The sequence below is a fragment of the Pleurodeles waltl genome, chromosome 2_1 (genome assembly GCF_031143425.1).
Source record: "Pleurodeles waltl isolate 20211129_DDA chromosome 2_1, aPleWal1.hap1.20221129, whole genome shotgun sequence".
Classification (NCBI taxonomy): domain Eukaryota; kingdom Metazoa; phylum Chordata; class Amphibia; order Caudata; family Salamandridae; genus Pleurodeles; species Pleurodeles waltl.
The window spans coordinates 110831538-110855177 of record NC_090438.1 but is presented as its reverse complement, the minus strand read 5'-3'; the positions used below and the strand labels follow the sequence as shown (position 1 = coordinate 110855177).

General features: G+C 41.5%; 1 protein-coding gene across 1 annotated transcript in view; it reads left to right on the top strand.

The window, feature by feature from the left end:
- MAGT1 (magnesium transporter 1) overlaps positions 1–23640 on the top strand; it is a 101333-nt gene that overhangs the window by 57299 nt on the left and 20394 nt on the right. Inside the window, exons 6-9 of the mRNA XM_069211073.1 lie at positions 3691–3780; positions 8961–9024; positions 17428–17502; positions 21220–21310. Of these exons, the coding sequence (XP_069067174.1) occupies positions 3691–3780; positions 8961–9024; positions 17428–17502; positions 21220–21310 (320 nt within the window). The remainder of the gene's footprint in view (positions 1–3690; positions 3781–8960; positions 9025–17427; positions 17503–21219; positions 21311–23640) is intronic.

Sequence of the window (23640 nt, the reverse complement as noted above, 5' to 3'; positions counted from 1 at the left end):
CAGCTAAAGCCATGGGAGCACTCCAAATGCAAATTGATTTGACTAGTTTTTGGTCAAACGGAGAGGGGGTGATAAGTATGGAGCAACACATCAGCGTTCTGGCTTTTAGAAGCATCAGCTGCTTGCGGAAGGGCAGTCTTAAATGATCTATACCAGAAACTGCTTCAGAGGTAATGGCAGAGGAAAGGGATGAGGTGGCCAAGGAAAGTGTGGCTCTTCCTCCAAGCAGCGACTTGCCTACCATCCCCTGTCTGTCAGGTGAAGGATCAGGCTATTCATTAAACAGTGGGAGGGGTAACCTCAGACACGTAGGTCCTGCCAGTTGTCCAATAGAGATAATCCTTGTAGTTCCACATCACACCACAAACATCCCACCTTGCTGTTATGCAATCAGAGACTGCTACTAGAAGTGCAAGCCCTACTCAACAAGGGTAACTTTTCCTGTGCACCAGTGGGATCAAGAGGTATACTCCCTGTACCTTCTCATCTTAAAGAAGGATGGCATGCTCCAGCCTATCATCAACCTCAGTCTGGTAAACAGTTACTTACTATTGGAGCGTTTCAAAATGTCACTCTACACTGTGGCTTTCCACTGCTGTGCACGGAAGAACATGCTGCAGCTGTCAAACTCTGACACCTGCCTTCACACACCCATCCATTCGACGCTTCATTGCTATGTCAGATTCGTGATAAATTAACACTTCAATTAAAATAGTTTCACTTCAATGTCCACAACTATTTACCAAATATCTAGCATTGGCAGCAGGATATCAGCACCAGACAACCATCCATGCTTTTCAGTATCTGGACAACTGGCTGATAGATAGCAGCATTAATCATCAATGTCTAACACACACTTCTTCACTTCGCTTCTTTACAGAGTGGATTTTGCAGCCAGTACTTGCAAGTCACATCTCTGCCCATAGCAGATACAGCCATTTTTAGGGGTGATATTGAACACAGTGACAGTTAAAGCCTAGTCCAGCCAGGAGAGGTTTATGCTGTTTAAGAGGCTCCTCCCTCTTTATCTCTAAGTTAGAATGATTGTTAAGTTGCTTGGGATGATGTGCATTGCGATTGTGTTGCGTGCTTGGCTAAAACTGTGCCCACTGTCCAGACAGGAGTCACAAGCAACAGGTCATTGGGAAAATCTATTGTTGGTAGAACCCATAGTCCAGCACAATCTCAAACATTGGAACAATAGTTGATCCAGTACTATTTTATCTCTGAAGAATGTGTTCTTTTTAACTTGTTCCCATGCTTCATCTCAGCCAATGTTTTTTTCTTTCTTAAAACCTTAGACAAGTTCCTGCCAAGTATGGGGCCAGCTGTGATGTTGGGTTTAGCCTTGGCCTACCGACCATGCTCTATGAAGGTCACAACCAGGGAACTGTTCAGTGCACTGAACTACATTGGGACAATCGGCTGCTGTTGTAGGTGACAAGGATACTAGAACATAATCTTGCATTGAGGCAATAACTAGACAGTGTGCACCAACAAGCAATGAGATTAGTTTACAATTAGGAGCTTTACTCTGTCAGGGTGGGAGACCTGATACTATTCTAATGTGTAGGCTACTGTGATACAGGCTCCTGAAAGCAACTAGCCAGCAAGGTGTTCGTGTGCAAGGATTTTTGATTGACTACAGCAGGAACCTGTAAGGAGAGTAATGTTTGATTTGTTCTCATAATTAACATGACCCTAGCCCTTTGGGGGCCTTAGAAAACGTGACATAGACATTTGAATTGTATGTGTGCTTCAACTCATAGTTCATCGTTGGAACTCTATCCCACAAAGTCTTAAGCTTACCAGCAAGTGTTCTGCCTTCAAAACGAAATTAAGAACCTTCATTGTTTCTGTATGGTAATATCAGTATAGTCAGTGGGAGGCTTAGACTTTTAACTAACTTTGGTATGTGGCAGTGAGGCCTAGACCAGTGGTCCCCAACCTGTGGTCTGTGGACCCCTAGGGGGTCTTCAAAGCCTCCTCAAGGGGCTCTGCGACTGCTTAGAAAATTAAAACAATATTAACAGAGTAGGTCCTCAGCTTTCAGTAATGACTCGGTGGGGGGGTCCCCGGATTCCAATAACGATTCACTAGGGGTCTCCGGGTTCCAGTAAAGTTGAGGTCTACAGAAGTCAAAAGCTTGGGAACCACTGGCCTAGACTTAGACATCAGCCTCTGTACGTGTCAAAGCCCCAGGACCTTAAGTTAGTCTTAATTTGGGTCACTGATTTGCAGGTTACTACGTTAGCCCAATTATGTCTTAGGGCGGCCCAGGCCCTTGTGTATCGGTAAGTCCTAGGCCTTTAAGTGAGCCTCAGTGTGTGGCAGTGAGTCCTAGACCCTTACGTTGGTTAGGGTATGTGTAAGTGAGTGCTAGGTCATTAAGTTAGTCACCGTTTATGTCAGCAAAAGCTAGGTCATTAAGGTACTCTGTATGTGTCAGTGGGTCACAGGCGGTTAAGTTAGCCCCCCCCCCCATATGTGTCAGTGAGGCTCAGTTTATGTCCATGAATCCTAGGCCACTAAATTAGCCTTAGTGTGTGTCAGTGAATCCTAGGCCCTCAAGTTCGTCTATGTATGTGTCAAGGGGCCTCTGTCTCCTAGGACTCTTTCATCATCAGTAAGGCCAGTATTATGGTACCATCTGTACCTTTTGTAGGGTCGCCTTGGCCAGCCGAGGTTAGAGCCTGTTGGCGTAAAAGTTGTGAGTTGACTAAGGCTTTCCACTGTTGACTGGATTTCAATCGATATTGCATTGATCACTCTCCTACGTTGAAAAACGCGTAACACATTGTTTGTCAGATTCTTAATGTATTTTCCAGTTACTAGTATCCCGAAAAAAAGAAAAAGAACCTTTTCTTTGAGTTGGCTAGCATTATTTTCTGGCCAAGGAAAGTATAGATTGTTCAGTATAGCCAAGTGAGGCGGTTCCAAACTCTGTTTGTCAGTTTTGCTGGCATTATGTTAGAGCCAGCTTTCGCTCACCCAGCTTTCACTATCTGGCAACTATTGAAGTGTAACTGTGAAGCAGATCTGGTTTCTCTTTCAGCCATCTCAGCTGCTGGATGGTGTTAGCATATAAAAAATAAATGAGAATATGCCACTAACTCCCATAATTAGTAGATAACCACTGTGATGAACTGTCTTCTTCTGAGAGAGGCATTGCAGTTGACCCACTAGTAACATTTATGCTCCAGAGAATTGTTCTTCAAAAGGACTAATTGGGCCCTAACCATTTGTGCCATATCCCTGCTGAAAAGCTTTCGAGCTACTCATTTTTTTGCAATTTCTTCACTTAGGTTGGTTCCCATAGAAGCCAGTCTCAATGGTTGCTCTCCTTGACATTTATTAAAAACAGTTATACTCATTTATTTTACTTTCCCATTATTGTTTCACCTGCATTTTGTGCTGATCTGGTAAATAAAGAAAAGCTGTTCTCTGCTTTCTGGTGTCGAAAAAAGGAATCGCCTACAGTAGGAGATCTGCATCTGTTGTTGGGAAGGCAGCCTGTTGCATTCTTACAAACGGCACGTTACCGTCCATTGGATTTTTCTAATGCTGTTGGTATTCTCTGAATAAAGCAAGCTTCTTTCTTGTCAAGGATGAATGGCACTTATGGAAATCTGGTTGTGCAGCATTGCAGAATGATATTTCATTTTCTGTTTTCAATTTCTGTTTTTCTAGTGCTTTGTACTTGCAATGACATCTGGACAAATGTGGAATCACATCCGAGGGCCTCCATATGCCCACAAGAATCCCAGTAATGGACAAGTGGTAAGACCAGGCTTTGTCTACTAAATAGTTGTAGCTGTGGCTAGTGAACCTAATCAGTGATGTGTGATTGCTGCTGTATAAAATATTACTACGCAATCCAGTCTAAACTGATTGACAAGTTTTGTTGGCCTAATTTAAAGCCATGTTACAGCAGATGTATCATTCTGTAGTAGGCTAAAGTGCTTTTATAATATTCCTCTGACTGTAAAATGCTCTAATCAGAATGCTAGGGGATCCAGACTGCTTCCAGCTTTCTCCAGAGCCACAGGTAGAGTGAAGGAGGAAACGTAATATTCATTGCTAAGACCACTGCCTCTTCTCCTAAGGTAAACTGGCCATCTCCAAGCTCTCTGTGCATCGGAGGTAGGAGCTGAGCAGTTACTTACATATAGCCGTGGTTCTCCATTATAATATCTGACTTTGTAAATGCAAACAGATTTTAGTGTTTAGAATTTTCATGTTTGAACACTCTAAAAAAGGAACCCTTTTCAAAGAACACAATAGTCGCAGTTTCTCTGTTTAATAGGACCAATTTGATCAAATATTGACAACATTAACACATCTATGTGAATGGCCACTTTAACTTGCCCCAGAAAAGACGCAGTGGAGCATGAAATAATCCACGCAGGCATCACCTTGAAGGGTACAACATTGGCGTTGGTCTTTTAAGGAATCTAGTTGCTCGAGTGCCTCAACATGCACATCCTAGTCAGCTTATTTTGATGCTGAGGTCAGAGTATGAAACCATTCGAACCAATTTCCAACTGTGCTCTTAGTTTAACTGGGAGGAAGGATAAGTATAGCTTCCTTCTCCATCACAGAATCCGCTTTGATAGTAATAAAGATTAGACTAAAGTAACAAACTCATAATCTGTAGTTGTGTAAACTAGAACAGGCGGCAAAAAGGTGAGGATTTAATCTTAATAATGAGGTAGAGTGGCCTGACCCACTAATAATGTCAGTTTTGTACTCAAAGTAGGTGCAGTAATGCCTTGCAGAGGTGTGAACTGATCTCCAGGTGATTAAATCACAAATCTCCAAGATCATCAGTAACTGTTGCGAGTTGAGACTTGGGGCCTGATTTAGAGTTTGACAGAGGGGTTACTCCATCTCAACAGTGACAGATATCCCATCTGCCGAAACCTAAACCCCATTGGATCCTATGGGATTTAGATTTTAGTGGCCAGGATATCCGTCACAACGCGTCACCGTTGTGACAGAGTAACCCCTTTGCCAAACTCTATATCTGGCCCTTAGTTACCTAAAGGGGTTATTGTAGGTTCTTTCATGAACGGATAGCCAGATTTAGCTAATTAAATGGTAATGTGGTCTCTGAGTCAGTTGCTTCTCCATGCACCCAATACAGACCTGATTCATCTTGACGTTATACAATATTCTTGCGGAAAAAGACTTAGCATCCTTTAGGATTTTCAGGCAATTGGAAGGAAGCTGCTGATAGTCATACTGCAGGTATTCTACAGCCAAACCTTCAAGGACAGTGGTGGAAATCTCTGGTGACTGACCTTGCCTGACAAACTGGGTACGAGATAGAGCATGGGCAGAAACCTCCTGTATGATTCTCCAGTCAGGAGAACGTCTGGATACCACCATTGACCTGGCCAATCGGGAGCAGTTTGGACTCCTTTTGTGTTATAAATTATTGCCTCATACAGAAGAGGGAAATGAAGTGTGGTGAATAGCAACAGATACGTTTCTAAGCTGTGTATCAAAAGAGCATTCATTAGGAGCTTGGACTCTGATAGCCTGGAAGGGAAATATTTTAATTCTGCTATTTGTGGTGGGATAATGGTCATGGTGTGGGGGCCCCATTTTGGAAGAGCCCCGTCCATTATTCAGCATTCTTTCATGGTCCCCCAATGGATTCCTGCTACGGTAACGGATGAAGAGCTCAAAACAGATTCCAGTGCCACATTTTGAGAGGCACTCACAAAAGCATCCTTGATTTTGTTCCGCTCTGCTTGAAGAGGTAATACATTGTTGTGATATTGTCGCCTCTGTCAAAACGAAGCCCTATATTATTAGGAAGGACAGATTTACTTTAGAGCTAGGCGAGTCGTTCTAGCACATTCATATGTTAATTTTTCTCTGGCCACCCATTTTCCTTATGCTGTCAGTTGCCATCCATTACAGTTGTTTGTGAGGAAGATAGTTTTGGGAGATGGTGCCTTGAAAATGTTTTCTTCCTGCACATGCAATGGAAACTCAAAGACTTACTGTAGATAGGCTCAATCTGTGTCATGTTCATTGTCTTTTCTGGCACCTCTGGTCTCCTGGGGATTCTGACCTGAGTGCGGTGCTGTCAAGAATGTGGTACTATGAAGATAAATGAATGCAAAGATTTGCATAAAAAGAGGAAATCTGTCTGGTTATTGTGTGAGGGATTTCTGAAGTTGAAGACATTTTCACTGTACAGAAGAGTCTGTCTTTCAACTGATATGGTTTCACTAGTATTGAATCCAGAAGTGCCTCCAAGTATTGGACTATTCTGACTGGTGTTAGGTTTATTTGGAGGATTTCAGGCCCTTTTTTGGTAAACTTGAATTACCTTCTGACAAGAGTGTGCCGTAGTCACCCTGTAACCCACGTATGCCTAGAAAAAAAAATCTGATGCCTTGGAAAAGCTGACACCACTTCCATGAACTTGTTTAGGGATGCGGGGCCCAGAGCAGGTGAAAAGCATGCTTCTGTACTGATAGTGCATGCTTATTTTGAAGCTAAGGAGCTTCCTGTACTTCTTAATGATTTGAATATGCATATAAATGTCTTAAGAGTTTATTGTACACATCAAATCCTATTATTGTAAATAAGTTACATTTGGTGTATCACTCCCAGCCTGAATTGTTAGTTTCATATCCAGTTGTTTGCAGTTTTGTAAGCTAATGTGGTCGAAACCATTGCTTCAGGTATTTTTGCCTTAAAGTACTGGAGTACATCCTCTTAGTTGCTTTATATAACCCTTTTCTGCGTCGAAAGACTTACGTCCTGCATCAGCTTGTTCAATGAAGAACCATAATATCCCAAGTGAAATGTTGGGTGGGAACTTACTTGACTATCTAATCTTATCACTATTCTGTACAATATGAAGCAACCATTTGTCTTTTGTTACACTCAAAAAACGTAAAAGTGATTACATATGCTCCCTCCAGGGTGCTGAGCAGATGACAGAATGAGAGAACTGTTAATCAGTAGTCGCTGAAGCTTTTAGCTTTATCGTCCTTGCTGAAGATTACTTTTTTCTGCTGCTTGTAGACATTTTCTATGTAGGCCTACCAACTGTAGCTTTTAATTTAGTTTTCGTCTTATGAATTTCCTCATCAGTGGTAATATTTTCCAAGAGAAAGAGGCATCTGTTATTTTTTGTTGAACGTTTGGTGAAAATTAGTTGAGGCTGAGTCACACCAGTTGAATTAAGACACCTCGGCAGTACCTAGGAGCTTACAGCTCGATTCAAGTCTTTGGCAGAGGTCATTGCTTGATCTAAAGTGATTTTCCTCTCTTGATGTCATAGTTATGTGTTTGGAATCCAGGAAGAACTAGAAATTGCTGTATTGGATCTCATAGGACACAGTCATAGTAACCAAGGACAGCTCAGGAATACGGTGTCCAAAGTGATGTGGCTGATCTGTAGCCAATGATGAAGAAAAAGGAGTCTCTTGCATGAAACAATTTTCCCAGATTTATTTGAAACTGTTAGTGACACTAGAGGTGTTTCTGGAGGTTTCATAAATCTAATATCTGTAATTGGAAAACCATCACGTTTCCTCTCTGCACTACTTGTGACTTGATGAAAGATCACAGTATTTCCAGTGGGAGACTTTATGGATTTAGGAGCTTCTTGGATATGTCCTATAGTTTGAGAAAGTGATGTCTACCTTTGTCCGGAGTCACTGGACCATTAATGTTGCATTGCCTCAAATGGCATCGCCAGAATGTGTTGGCTGATGCATCTGCACCACAAAAGATGGGGCACAATATGAAATGTCATGAAATCTCACTACAGATAAAACATTTGAGAGGTGAGCAGCTGTCATTATGGTGAGTATATTACAATGTGAAAAGAAGGTTTTAACATTGATTCTAAAATTCATATCCAGTCCTAATGTTGTAAATTAGGGAAAATTTAGTGAATCGGCCTCAATGTAAATTTTGCTTTTCATATCGACTTGTGTGCATTTTTAAAATCTAATATTACTATTTTTCAACATTTATCACAAGAAAATGAGAACATGACAACAAATTACAAGTACAAGAACATACTCAACCACGTTGTATCGTAAATATTATTGAATAACACTTAAAAGTGATGGGATGACCCTCACAGTTTTTCAAAGACAAACATATTTTATATAGAACTTTCTTTCTGACAGGCTTACCAAAGTCTTTAGCCACCCCTCCTATGTAAGATTGTTTGATTTCAGTCTTATAGTTGCTTATAAAAATGCACACCATTTCCATTATTTCCACTGAAAGAAAGATTTTAAACATCTTTGGATTGGAGCTAAGGATTTAAGCTAATGGTCATCTATTGAGATAAATTTTAAAGTTAATGTTCATTCCTAAAGATATCGAATACAATGTTTGTTTTTCGCCTTTTCACATTAGAATACTGAAGGTACGCTTTATGTTGATGCATGTGCAGCACACTTATGTCGCCAAATGACCATTGATAGTGCTCTACTAAGCAATATTAAGTCTGAAAAAGTATATTTTGCTATGAAAGTTTGAAGTGTGCACTACCTTTGATAATACCTCAGTAATCCGCCTTTTAAACATTTCAACTCTCAGATATTCTCTGAAGAACTTTGTATTCTTCCAGGTATTTTTCTGGCTCTTTTTCTCTGAAAGTGATGAGATTATGTTTCTGTTTTGCTGCTTTAGTATTATTACTTCTAAACAGTGTGAGCAACTCTTGTCTTAGCCCTTGTAACTTTCAGTTCATTGATGCTCTTCTATATATGAGGGCCAGAGAGTATACAGATATTCTTATACTCCTTAATAAAATCATCATTACACACCAATAAGACGCTGTTTGTGGGTTAAAGATACTGGCATTCCTCTTGAATTGTTGTCACTGTTTGTTCATTCCTGTACTTATTGTCAGGCTATTTGTTTCAGCTGACCTACCCCAATTAATTTCTTGAAATGTCTTTGTTTTTCAGAACTATATACATGGAAGTAGCCAAGCTCAGTTTGTGGCTGAAACACACATTGTGTTACTGTTCAGTATCCTTTATGGTTACACAAGCATGCCAGACTGCACAAACTATACGTAATCTTCTGCGCTCCAACCCTTCCCCAATAACTTTTTAGAGTCATCAAGTCATTGTGGGTATACATTTTCTTTGGAGTGCCCAAATGCTATTTTTTGTAGCATTTTTAATTCCTTGGATGCCCTTGTTGTTGTCTAATGGCTGGGCCGCAGTGTGTGTATATGTGCTTGTCTATGCGTCTTACCTTCCACTTGAGCCTTGTGAGGAGATTTGAGGAGACTGACATAAAGTTGTCCTGCTGGGTCCTTAATGCAGCTGGGGCAAGGAAATACCATGAAATATATCCACTCAAACATTTATGTACTAGAGGAGCAGAATTAATTTTCAGAACGTTTCTTGGCAAACCAGTCAGGAGACAACATTTGTGCCACCCAGTTCCTCTTCTGCTTCTGAATTTGTGTTTCCCTATTGTAGAGTAATGTGTGCCCCTTACTGTGGATCCACCTCTGCTATTCAAGTGCACATCTCGGAGTATTCTTTACTGTTCAGGGGTTATGTGAGATAATTTGTTTTGAGATGAACATTTCAGAGTGGCCATTATTTATAGCATACGACCCAAACGTGACCAGTGTCTATGGATGCACAGTTGTTTCATATTTTTAAAGTGTCTGAAAGGGGGTTGCATGTAGAGTCTGACCATAGGTAATGAAGGGTTCCAGCACGCACTTTTTTTGTATCATTCGATAAGGGTGATGCATTGCCATAAGATGCAGAATTCTTCCTTGTAACAAGTTGCAAGCAAGGGGGCGGGGAACCACCCATGGCTCTGGTTAATAGTGCGGAATAGCATACAGCACACAGGAAACAAAGCGGGCATAGTATTGGTTCACTGAAGAGCAGGCAGGACAGTAGGAGAGCAGTTAACAGTCTGCGGCAAGAATGGCTAAGAGGGGGTGGGGGGGGAGGATGGAAGTGGAGAAGGGGTTCATTTGGATATATGAAACAGCAGGTGTCCTGGCCCCTTACTCACTGGCATTCATCAAGTGCTTAAATGACCATGTGGGCCATGAATATATCTTGTATGTACTAGTTTCATATTGTGACTGGAAATCTAAATGGTTTTCCAGAAGTTGGAGACCACATTTTTAAGATGTGTTCTGGATTATGGATCTGGGTTCAGGGATTATGGTCTATCCCACCTACTTAAAGGGATTATCAAAAGGGATTCATGCCACCCTAAATCGGGGAGAGATATACTGACAACCACCTGATATGAACCTTTTGCTTGCATGTATATTTATTTAGTGTCTTACAAACCACCGGTATATCTTTCAAGTATCTAGTAAAAAGATTCAAACACATTCTGTGGCAGTGTGTCTTTTCACTCTTAAGTTTAAAAACACATGAGAAGTAATTGATTGAGGGCTTTGTAGATTGATGTATACCATGACAGTGTGACCTGTGCACTTTGTCCATGTGTTCCAAGCTCCTCACTCTGTGTGCACATGTAGTTTCTTCACCAGTTCATGTACTACAAGCTTCTCGTATTATTTGCCCCATCCCCTGATTCAAGAGGGGCTATTACTCTCCTGCTTTCCTTTTAGAGAAAAGAATCATAAGCAGTCTTACATTTATACCATTTTAAACAATTCCTTATTCTAGACAGGTACAAATGGTACTCAAGTTAGCCATTACCGCAGTGCATTGGCTGTGTTCATTAGATCTGGGGAGACATCAGCAGCTCAGCAGGAAGTCTTTCAAATGCCTGATAAAATTTGTAGTAGTGAGTGTGTTAATTAATAGCCTACTCCTCTTCAAGGACTGTGTAATGCATAGCTGCATTCTTCACTTTTAAAAGGCTGGGGCTCAAATAACCTCTAGTTAGATCACCCTTCTCTGTCTTCATCCTCCATGTTTCATTATTGAATTCTAGTTGTCTCAGAACGGTTGATTTATTTGCGCTAAAATAGCAGGATATCAGTATTTTCAAACCATTTCTTCTTGGTGTACCTCTTTCAATTTATTTGCCTGCTGCCAAACGTGGCTAATATTGTTAAAAAATGCATTAATCTTTCACAGTCATATAGTATACAAATACCTGTCTAATAGAAAGCTGATCTTGGCAGCCTGTTAAAAATAATATAAGGCTGCTTACACTTATTTGACAAATACAGACTTATTTAGATGCTTTCATATCCTGATATGTTGCATAAAATGGTCACATTCTGCTTCATTCTGTCCAGGTTGTCCCCCACCTACAGGTTTTCAAATCTAAAAGAGGTTTTAGATGGCTTGAGACTGGAGGTTGAAATGGGCAGGGGCACAGAGCTTGCTTAACATATTCAATAGCTTTACAACTATTGAATGTGCCACTCTCCTGGAAAAAAAGCCCCACGAGAGTCACAAAACTTGGTGATAGAATATGGTGGTCCTTTCCTGTTGGACATAACACAGGTGGCGGTGCTAAAAAGGTTTCAGCCCCTCTGGGGGAAATATCCTGTGGAGTCCTGCACCTGCAATGATGGCCTTTGCTTGCACTTTCTTATGTCTTTATAGTTGTATGGCATTATTTCAAATTTTGCTTCCCCGCATTTACTTGAGCCTTGTAAGGAAATGCCTCCTTGGCATGGTTACCCCCTGACTTTTTGCCTTTGCTGATGCCAAGTTATGATTTGAAAGTGTGCTGAGGCCTGCTAACCAGGCCCCAGCACCAGAGTTCTTTCCCTAACCTGTACCTTTGTTTCCACAATTGGCACACCCTGGCATGCCAGCTTGTGTGTGCTGGTGGGGAGAAAATGACTAAGTCGACATGGCACCCCCCTCAGGGTGCCATGCCAACCTCACACTGCCTATGGCATAGATAAGTCACCCCTCTAGCAGGCCTTACAGCCCTAAGGCAGGGTGCACTATACCATAGGTGAGGGCATAGGTGCATGAGCACTATGCCCCTACAGTGTCTAAGCAAAACCTTAGACATTGTAAGTGCAGGGTAGCCATAAGAGTATATGGTCTGAGAGTCTGTCATACACGAACTCCACAGCACCATAATGGCTACACTGAAAACTGGGAAGTTTGGTATCAAACTTCTCAGCACAATAAATGGACACTGATGCCAGTGTACATTTTATTGTAAACTACACCCCAGAGGGCATCTTAGAGATGCCCCCTGAAACCATACCCGACTTCCAGTGTGGGCTGACTAGTTTTAGCAGCCTGCCACACACCAGACATGCTGCTGGCCACATGGGGAGAGTGCCTTTGTCACTCTGTGGCTAGTAACAAAGCCTGTACTGGGTGTAGGTGCTTCTCACCTCCCCCTGCAGGAACTGTAACACCTGGCGGTGAGCCTCAAAGGCTCACCCCCTTTGTTACAGCACCCCAGGGCACTCCAGCTAGTGGAGTTGCCCGCCCCCTCCGGCCACCGCCCCACTTTTGGCGGCAAGGCCGGAGGAGATAATGAGAAAAACAAGGAGGAGTCACTGGCCAGTCAGGACAGCCCCTAAGGTGTCCTGGGCTGAGGCGACTAACTTTTAGAAATCCTCCATCTTGCAGATGGAGGATTCCCCCAGTAGGATTAGGGATGTGCCCCCCTCCCCTCAGGGAGGAGGCAGAAAGAGGGTGTAGCCACCCTCAGGGCTAGTAGCCATTGGCTACTAACCCCCCAGACCTAAACAGCCCCCTAAATTGAGTATTTAGGGGCTCCCAGAACCTAGCAAGATAGATTCCTGCAACCTAAGATGAAGAAGGACTGCTGACCTGAAAGCCCTGCAGAGAAGACGGAGACAACAACTGCTTTGGCACCAGCTCTACCGGCCTGTCTCCCCACTTCAAGAAAAACTGCAACAGCGACGCGTTCCACAGGGTCCAGCGACCTCTGAAGCCTCAGAGGACTACCCTGCATCTAAAAGGACCAAGAACTCCTGAGGACAGCGGCTCTGCTCCAAAGAAGAAACATCTTTGCAACAAAGAAGCAACTTTTAAATAACACACGTTTCCTGCCGGAAGCGTGAGACTTTGCACTCTGCACCCGACGCCCCCGGCTCGACTTGTGGAGAAACAACACTACAGGGAGGACTCCCCGGCGACTACGACCCTGTGAGTAGCCAGAGTTGATCCCCCTGAGCCCCCCGCAGCAACGCCTGCAGAGGGAATCCAGAGGCTCCCCCTGACCGCGACTGCCTGCTTCAAAGAACCCGACGCCTGGTAAAGACACTGCACCCGCAGCCCCCAGGACCTGAAGGATCCGACCTCCAGTGCAGAAGCGACCCCCAGGTGGCCCTCTCCCTTGCCCAGGTGGTGGCTTCCCCGAGGAGACCCCCTTGCCTGCCTGTTTCGCTGAAGAGACCCCTGGGTCTCCCATTGAAACCTATTGCAAACCCTACGCCTGTTTGCACTCTGCACCCGGCCGCCCCCGTGCCGCTGAGGGTGTACTTTTTGTGCTGACTTGTGCTCCCCCTTCACCCCCGGTGCCCTACAAAACCCCCCTGGTCTGCCCTCCGAAGTCACGGGTACTTACCTGCTGGCAGACTGGAACCGGGGCACCCCCTTCTCCATTGAAGCCCATGTGTTTTGGGCACCACTTTGACCTCTGCACCTGACTGGCCCTGAGCTGCTGGTGTGGTAACTTTGGGGTTGCTCTGAACCCCCAACGGTGGGCTACCTTGGACCCAACTTTGAACCCTGTAGGTGGTTTACTTACCTGCAAAACTAACAAACACTTACCTCCCCCAGGAACTGTTGAAAATTGCAGTGTCTAGTTTTAAAATAGCTTATTGCCATTTGTGTGAAAACTGTATATGCTATTTTGCTAATTCAAAGTTCCTAAAGTTCCTAAGTGAAATACCTTTCATTTAAAGTATTGTTTGTAAATCTTGAACCTGTGGTTCTTAAAATAAACTAAGAAAAGATATTTTTCTATATAAAAACCTATTGGCCTGGAATTGTCTTTGAGTGTGTGTTCCCCATTTATTGCCTGTGTATGTACAACAAATGCTTAACACTACCCTCTGATAAACCTACTGCTCGACCACACTACCACAAAATAGAGCATTAGAATTATCTCTTTTTGCCACTATCTTACCTCTAAGGGGAACCCTGGACTCTGCGCATCCCATTTCTTACTTTGAAATAGTGCATACAGAGCCAACTTCCTACAAGCCTGCATTTACTTAGCTCACCAATCTGTAACATTAAAAATGCTTCACTTTAATTTATTTTGCTTAATTCTAGCTTCAATTTGCCACCCAGACTGTACCAGCATGCTAATACATTTTGAATTTTACTTTATTTAATTATTTTTAAATGTTATTAACTGTTACTTTAACCTTGAACTGAATTAAATTCCCTTTTTATTCATAAAAATATCAGTTTAATTATTCCAAATCAACCCTAACACCTTGCCTACGTGAAATTAAAATATTTTTAGTATATTACACAAGTAATAACTCTAATCCAAACCCAATATGTTCATCTAATTAATTACATTAAAACATAACATATTTGAATCCTAATGCTAACTCAAGCCCTGTAATTCAACATATATGCATTTGTTTGAAATTAAATCTAATGAAAACATATGGATTTATTTAATTCTTACCCTAAACTATTCTTGGGTAATGTGCTGTGCTGGTTCTCCTCCTGCATGTCCAACCAAAATCAATGTGTCCACAAAGTGGCTTCCAGATCACAGATACTGCCCACCCCACCTGTGGAGTCTGCCAGTCATCCATCCTGCCCCCCATCGTCTTTAACTTTTATATGGTACCCTCCAGCACTATGCTTACAGATAACAGAAATGTAATTTGAAAAAAAAACTAATGACGCACAACAGTACTTGGGTTTTGGCCTGTGGGTACAGCTCCTACTTGAATCTCAAACTCACCAAGGGCAAATTGTTGCTGTTCACCACCAACAGCAAACAGCTAATCAGAAGTGGTTCAGTGACCTGAACCTAGGATAATTTTATCATCCAATCCAAATATCATTTATTCACCATCCATACCGACCTTGCACTCGAGGCACACTTCACCAAGACATCCATTACTAAAGAACGTTAAATAGTTGCCACCGCAAAGTGACATCAGGACTGCCATCCAACACACTTACATATCTGGATGATGGCAAAGCCCTTCTACTTACCCTCGCAGACCCAACACCCGCCCACCTGCCTGAAACACATCCTAAATACTGCATCACACCTCATCAAGGGCCTGAAGAAATTAAACCCCATCATGCTCACATTAATAAAACTCCATTGGCTCCCCTTATCACTCTATATTCAAGACAAGCTGGGTTGTCTACTAAGCTATCCCGCCAATCAGAAATGCATGTCGAACTGAAAAGCTTACCAACACTGCCAGAGTAGAGATAATAAAGTTTTAAAAGTTTTACAATTATCGGAAAAACTCCTTCTCCATCTATGAATTTAGGACCTGGAGGAACACCTCAGTTTTCATCAGGACCATCCCAACACAGCTTCTTGGTAGTAAGAGCTGAAGAAACAACATTCCAGAGAACACTACACCTCAACACCATAGACAGTCCCTTTTGCCCACAGAATTTAATTCCCCCTCACTCAGGAAATTATTTCTGTTTGTTTTCGTTTGTCTGTTTGGCCCTGTACAGAGGTCCGTATTTAGCTTTGCACTGTGTAAATAGTACATACATACATATAACTGTTCAATGAAATTACATGACAGTAATTATAACCATTATTCTAATGCTAAACACAACTCTATTTTTAATTTGATTTCCTACAATTTACAGTTTTAATACTAAGGCTCACACCAAACAACTGTAAAAAGTGATTAGTTCATTTCAAAGTAAATCTATTTAAACTAAAAACATCATGCTATTGCTAACCTTTAATTTTATTGAAATTATTTTCATTTGCAGTTATATTAAGTGTATCTCTTAGAATAAACAAAATTACGTAATATCAATTTGTTACTAATAACCCTAACTCTGAATTACAAGTTTATTTTCCTGATGCCTTTGATGTGGTAGTGTATCTCCGTAAATGCAGGCACAGTAAAGGTACTGCCAAAGTAATTGGAGGGAATACAATTTGAGTATTAACTGGGAAATGTAAAGGTTTGATGTTGTGTACATATGTTGTCACTAGTCAAGTGTTCTAACTCTTCTGATGGTGTCAAACCTCTGTTGGAAATGTTACTGTCTTACACAGTGAAGTGCTGAACTTTTAAATTGAAAGAGTCTCAATTACTTAATGATGAATCCCTCAAAGATTGAAATCAAGGTAGTGGGGTCCTATGATTCGCTGTCGTCCACTCAGTTTGGTGTCCTACCAATACCTGTCAACAAAGCAAAAAAAGTGGTAATGGACAACAGTGGCAATGTAATGAGAACGTATGGCATTTTTGAATTCCAAATATCTTTGCTATTTTATTTAAAATGTATGTGTAGCATTCAGTAGACCCCAGGGTAGCTAGGACTTGGCAAGTAACAAAAAAGGGAGAACATTGGAGAGGGATGCTCGTGAAGGGAAGAGTTTTATAGGCTGAAGAGCAATTGCATGACTCAAAAGAAAAGGATGTGTTTTTTGAGGTTTCACTGAATGATTGTAGTTCAGCCTGATAATTGTTACAAGCCTTTTCCATATCTAGAACATGGGGCATTAGAAAGCTTACACTTGTGTTTTTGTTTGTAGGCTTTTGCAATTTCCAAGGAAAGACCTGCTTGTTTCGGTTGGATCTGGGGCTCTCTGCGGTGATTGGTTTGTCTTTCAAATAAAGTGGTTAAGTTAAATTAGTATGCTTGAAAGCTACACAGAAAATGTGATGAATACTACTACTGGGAGTCACTGTATTTAATCTGAGTGGTAGTTAAACACCCTTGAGTCAGCCTGTGAATGCTGGATTTAAGATTATGGCTCTCCATTTCACACTGTGTTCTCATAACATATTGAATGTGTGTAAACCCATTTTTAATTTGTCTTCAGAGGGCATGCTACTTCTAGAGATGCCTACAACAAATAGAAAGGGAGCAGGTGGAGGATTCTTAGCTGTGCAGGATGAGAAGCATTTGCATCCCCAATCTGTAGCATTACATAAATTGACCACCATGATCCTATTCAGGAACCCGATCACAACCTTGCTGACATAGCCTCACCTTCCCTTGGAATGTCACTTCTAAGGCTTTAATGTCCATTTTGTATTAGTTGAGTGCCTTGCAGAAAAAGGCTGATGAAACTGGTGATAATGAAAATGATGAGATAGAACTATAAATAAATTAGGTAAATCTAAAGAAATTCTGTGATTAGACTGAGAAACCGAGTTCAGTTACTTGATGCAATCAGATCTTCATCTTTTGGAGTAATGCACAGAACTAACCTGTGTTGATTGAGTTGCAATGGGCACTTACTTTGTTTCAGTTAAGTCTTAACCAGCTTCCTCAGATGGTGGAGTTACGTTGGGAATGGTTCTTCTTCATGAAGCTGCCACTTCTGACATGGATGTTGGAAAACGAAAAAGTGAGTACCCGTCTTAAAGAAACCTCTGACTTCTAAGAGTGGGGCTTCACCTTAGTGCTGAGCACTGTTTTTCATGTTGTGTCCTATTTAAATGCAGACCTTTTCAAATGTCTTTCAGTTATTCTTTTTTTCTTATGTATAATCTACTTTGATAATGTATCGTTTCCACAAACTGGTGATTGTAATAATGTCTTTTTCGATTTTAATCTCAAATTGTCAAAATGAGTCTCTTCATCCCCCTATTTTAAATGTGCAAAAAGGTATGCCTGTAAATGGCATCGCCAGGTGATGAGGCTAAGCTCAATGTTTTCCCCTATAATTTAGAAATAATAAACAAAGTGTAATTTCTTCATACTTTAAGTTCTCAGCAGAGTAGTGAAGTGGGTATGTTCTAAAATAAATCTTCTGTGTTGAAATTTAATAAAGCATAGAGTTGCTTGTTGGTGAGTCCCGGCACTCTATTGGCTTTACTTTGAGCATACATATATACATTTCATATGTTTCATCTAGAACTCCATTATTTATTCTATGTCCACCATCTTTCATTTAGCTTCAGAAAATGATTATCTGCTGGTTCCCACCTTTCTAAATAGATTTGCTAGTCAACGGGGTTGACCTTGGTCACAGTGCCTTGTCCCCCACATTCTAGAACAGGTAACTACATCCACCAGCTTTTTTAAGTATATGAAGTTGTTTTGAGTATTTGTGAGTAAAGTCCTATTGTCAGATATGTTGACATTTGATTAAAGAGACAAGATTCCCAGATCAGCAAGATCCAAATCCCTCACCTTCCATGCACACAACACAGCGTTTTTCTGGCAAGGTAAGATGCGTGTAACCAGAAGGATCAGATTAGCAAAGGTGCTTTGTCCCTCTACACACGGAGGCATTTATGTCAACTGCCCCTGCATCTCATACTTTGTTCATCTCGAATCCCACCTGTTTACTCTCTCTTTCTACTCTGAAACCTTCCCAATACCTTGTTCACACCTCAGAAATATAGTGATTCATTATAGATGTGCCTCTTGTACTACTTTTGACATCCTTGCGTGACTGATGTGACCACACATGGGTAGCATGTATTGCCAGTCTCTTTAGCTTTGCTGCCCTCAGGGTCCAAGTCCACTCAATTTTGGTTAACCTTGATAAATAACACAAGTATGCAGTGAAGGTCCGAGACTGTCACTAGAACCAGTAGCAATTTTAACTTAGTTCAGTTGTCAATTAGAGCACTGTCCGGGATTTTAACACAGTGAATCCTTTTATGAGGCTTTCAAAGCTGTTTATGAATGAACTATCGTATCCTCCCTCACGTTGAGGTTAGGATAAGATGAATTATGCAAAACTGCAAAAGTACAGATTGTAGTATTATGTCTGTGCTGGGGAGCACTAGGGAATGGATTTTGAGCTTGCCATTCCCATTATTTAAAACAAATGTGTATTTTCTTGGTCAGTGAACATGCCAATGAAAGGGAACTTCTGTAATTTCAAAGTGTCTTCTTCTCAATCCAAGGGGAAGAGTTAGACTTTAAAATCAGTATTAGGTAATGAAGTCTTGAACCCCCCACCTGGTGAGGTCAAAGAGATGTGTAAGATCTGAAGTCAAATCGGTGCCTCCTTTTACAGCAAAAATATTTCAATTTCCAGATTGGATGTGTTTGTTGAAATTCTAAACTTGCTTGGATGAGATAATTTGTAAAATGCTGAGCATAGGAGTAATGCACAAAAAGTCTCTCACATCCGAAATCTATAGCTCACATTCCAGTATGTTATATTATCTTACGTCTGTTTGTAGAGCGCACTAATCACCCATGAGAGTATCATGGCACTTCAGCAGGTGTGTTGGCGTGTGGTCTCCTGTGGAGCTATTCGAAGAGCTGGGTCTTCAGCTTCTTGCAGAACTCAAGAATTAAGGAGGAGGCCCTGATGCGCTGAGGAACGTTGTTCCATGTTTTGGGTGACATTTATGTGAACGAGTGACTTCCTGTCCTGTTTTGTGATAGCGGAGATGTGTGTGTGCGAGTGATAGTGAGATTGAGCATTGGTGTCTGGTCGGCTGGTGAAAGTGAATAAGGCTGTCAAACTATGTTGGTCCAATGTTGTGTAGGGCTTTGTATGTGTGAGTAAGGAGTTTGAATTGGCTGCGTTTATAATTGGGGAGCCAGTGGATCTCCTTAAGGTGCAGTGCGATGTGGGTGCAGCATGGGAGGCCATTATGATTCTAGCAGCGGCCTTCTGGATGGTCTCAAGTCTTTGTAGGAGCTCCTTGGGTATTCCGGCATAAAGTGTGTTGCCGTAGTCGAGCTTGCTTGTGATGAATGCTTGTGTGACAGTCTGTCTCGTGTTTTGTTGCATCCACTTGAATATCTTGCATAGCATGCATAAGATGTGGAAGCAGAGGTGCTCACTACATTGACCTGTGCCGTTATGGAGAGTTTGTCATCTAGGATGATCCCCAGGTTTCTTACATAGTTGGTAGGGGTTGGTCCTAGCTCTGACGGCCACCAGGTGGCGTCTTATGGGGAGGTCTTGTTTCTGAAAATCAGAATTTCAATCTTATTGGAACTAATGCCTTTTTTGGGGGGATTCCAAAGCAACCGGATGCCAAAAGATAGAACATCAATTTCAGGAAAGTAATAAAGAAGACATAAAGTGGGATTCATTTACTAGGTTAATTAAGAGAGGGTGTATAGTTGGTACAAGGAAATGAACTGCAGGATGGTTTCGATTTTCAATGTCTTTCTCAAGCTTTTCATTTGAAGTCTCACAATAGTCGCTCCTCTTGAGTACTTTGGCAGTTGTCTAATCAACATCTAGTCATCTGTAATGCAATGCACAGAAAGTTCTCATACATTGGGTAGATTGCATAAATGAGAAGCTTATGGGCAAATCATCGTGAAAAATTCAGCGATGTAACACGTTGATACAAATTAAGCCGTCTCTCTCTCTCTAGGGTGGGAAACTGCCTCATTTTTTGGGTTGATGGTGTAGCATTGAGTGCCATTTTCTATGTTCTAAACGAGAAATTTTAGTATCTTTTTCAAAAATTGAATTTTTGTGTTATCAAATATTGGGAGTGTATATGTGTGTACAGTTTTTTCTGGATTATTGTCACCTAAATCAGGTCACTTTTTTAATATTCTGTTTCCGTTGATGTTGGAGACTTGTCCGACTACATGAGGGATTTTTTAAATCTTCATGATATACATTTTTTTTTCCAGTTTATAAGTAAATTAACATTTCACATGCATGAAGCTAATTCTTCCTTAGAGTACATGTGAATGTGTTTATAGTAGGCTTGTATGCAAATCTCTTAACTGAAGTGTCCTTCTTGGGGATAAAATCAAAGAGCTCATGAATATGTTATCAGGATGTCACAACTGATGACCTTTCAGACTGGATTATTGACTGGTGGTTTTTAGGTTATTTCTTTTCCTGGGGGATATAACTCAAGAACCAAGCAGACATTCATTTTCGTTTGTGGACAAATGACAAGGCAACCCAGCCTTTTAGATGGTTATGAATCCTCCCTGCTTAAGTTTGGCTAGATTTAACATCTATTTAGCAATACTTTGTAAGCGAAATCTCACAAAGTAGAGTACAGGCTGTTATGCTTGTAAGGTCTGTACTCACCTTTGTTAAACCTAGCATTCCTTGTCTTGTTGATTTCATTGATGGCTTGTAACTGACCTGCTTTTCTTATTTCCATTCCTTTAGTAATGTGCATGGCTGGCATAGGCTTGGTTGTACTATTCTTCAGCTGGCTGCTGTCTGTCTTCAGGTCGAAGTACCATGGGTACCCATACAGGTATGTAGATTGTTCATGGCTGATTGGTATTTTGCAAACAGAGTGGAGGAAAATGAGCAATTTTGGTATTCCTTTTCCAGTATGATGGTGAGTTTCTGCCTAGGATGTGCAACGTTATCTTGAAATGTATTTTTATATTAAATTGGCAATTGTAGAGGGCGTTGCTGTCACTTCAAAGACCATCTAGTCCTTGTCCTATTGGTAGCTAGTTAGGAATAGCAGGCATCTTTAGTAGATTGTGTAGTTGACCTATTCCCAGTGTAGGAACGGTTGAGGGGCCAGTCTTGAAGCTACAAGTAGGCATGCATATATCACAGAGGTGTATAGGAGACAAAATTGTGCCTCAAATTAAATTAAATGCCACCTGACCATTCAAATACATGTGATTTAACAGTGCAGACATAGGAACACATTATGGAAATGATGATGGTAATAACAGTTGGTGGTAAGTGCCAGACATTACAGAAAGAAATACTGTCAAGTAGGAAAATGCACATGCTTGTTTTCCGGTGGGGGCTGAAGTTACTGCATCGTTAAATGCATTAGGATCACTAGTAAATGCATTAATGTGAGCAGTCTCCAGCAGGAAAAATACTGCACTCCCCTGAAATTGAAGTACATTTTTTCTCTTGGGGAAATTGTACCCTTCTGCATTTTCCACCAAAGGTTATATATCTGTCAAATGCATGGAAGTAGTCCTGCAGGCTATTTTGCCAGTGGTAATGTATTAATTGTAATACTACTGGACATTAATTCTGGCAGACTGTTAATTTTAGCTGAACAGCCATTTAATGCAGGTGGTTAGTTTATGCAACAATGGCCTTGGTTTGTATTTTTCCTCAAGAGAGCAATACAACTGTAGATTACAATAAAGCATTTTTCTTGTCATTGATGAAGTTCTTAAAAAAAAATTTTTAAAAAAATGTGTAAGCGAGGTAAATGGAACTCTTTACCACAAGAATGTCTAAACCACTGTTTTTGATGCTTAAAGTAAAAACTAATTGCAAAAATCTTACCATAGAACATAGGTTGCAGAGAAAGGGAGAGCTCTTTTTAACACGGTAGCAGAAAGAAGATTTTTCTGGTGGATACTTCGTACAGATTCTTCACCTTGTGAATATTCCTGTTGTCCGACTGTATCCAGAAACCCTTGAAAGCAATGGCTCCCAAGTGCTGTAGGACTCCAGATGTGGCTTCAACTGCCTATATACATTGCCACCTGGCAGACTAGCATTGTTTTCTGGTTTTCCAAACCTACCAGGTGCGGTTTTGGAGCTTCTGTTTGAATGCTAACAAATTCTTGCAAACGGTTGTACTTCATCAGCCAGAAGCTAAGCTAAATGTCTCCAACTTGCATGTCAGGGCTCGAGAATAGCTGCACGTGCTGTAAGGTAAGGCCCCCTATAACTCGGATGACATATCTATGTGGTATCTGGAACCTGAACATGATTCATCATCTTGCAATGAGTGTTTCCTTGCATCAGAAGGCTAGGCAGTGAGGCCAACCTCTTCTTGGCCTAGGCATGTAGGGAGATGCCAAACAATTGCTTTTACTTCCTCGGGAAGAGTCATGTGTGAAAGCAATTCTCCGATAAGCATAGGAAGAAGCACCAGAGGGACCAGTCTTTTTTTGTTGTTGTTTTTGTAATGAAATAGTCCCACTGTTGAGCTTGTTTGGAGAACGCTAGCACTGTTCTCCAACCCTGGCAAATTCCTCCTCCTTTTAGGAGTTGCTTCCTTTCCTGAAAAAGCTTAAACGGAGTTCCAGCCCCTACATCCAGTGCCTCTCAGAGTCTTTTTGTCAAGCCATGCTAGATATGTTTCAGTGTATTTCTCTGGCTCCCAGGGGTCATTAGTGAGATGGAGGCCAAAATGTTACTGGTTATGTTCCGCATGGAGATGCTAAGCAATCCCTTTCACCCACAGATAAATCCGCTGTAAAGAAACAATCCACCAAAAGACCTTCCTACAAAAATGCAAGCAGCACCATAGGAAGGAGAAGTCCTAATTTTACTTGAAGAAACTGCCCTGTTCCAGGTACACCATGCCCCTATCCCAAAACTTTCCTTCTCATTGGTATAGATGCCAATGCTGACAAGAAGAGTGCAATTTCTGGGTCCATTGGCCACACAGAACAGCTCTGTCTTACTATGCTGGATCTGCTCATGAACTGCCCCTGCCACCCCCTGAAAGAGGAGACCATTCCTGCAGGCTTGGTTTCTTCAGCGGCTCTGACACTTCCTAACACCATACCCCCTACTGCCCCCCCCCCCCATTTCTCAAAGTCTCAGCCTGCCAAGGTTCAGTCTACTGTTTGATCAAAGTTTCCC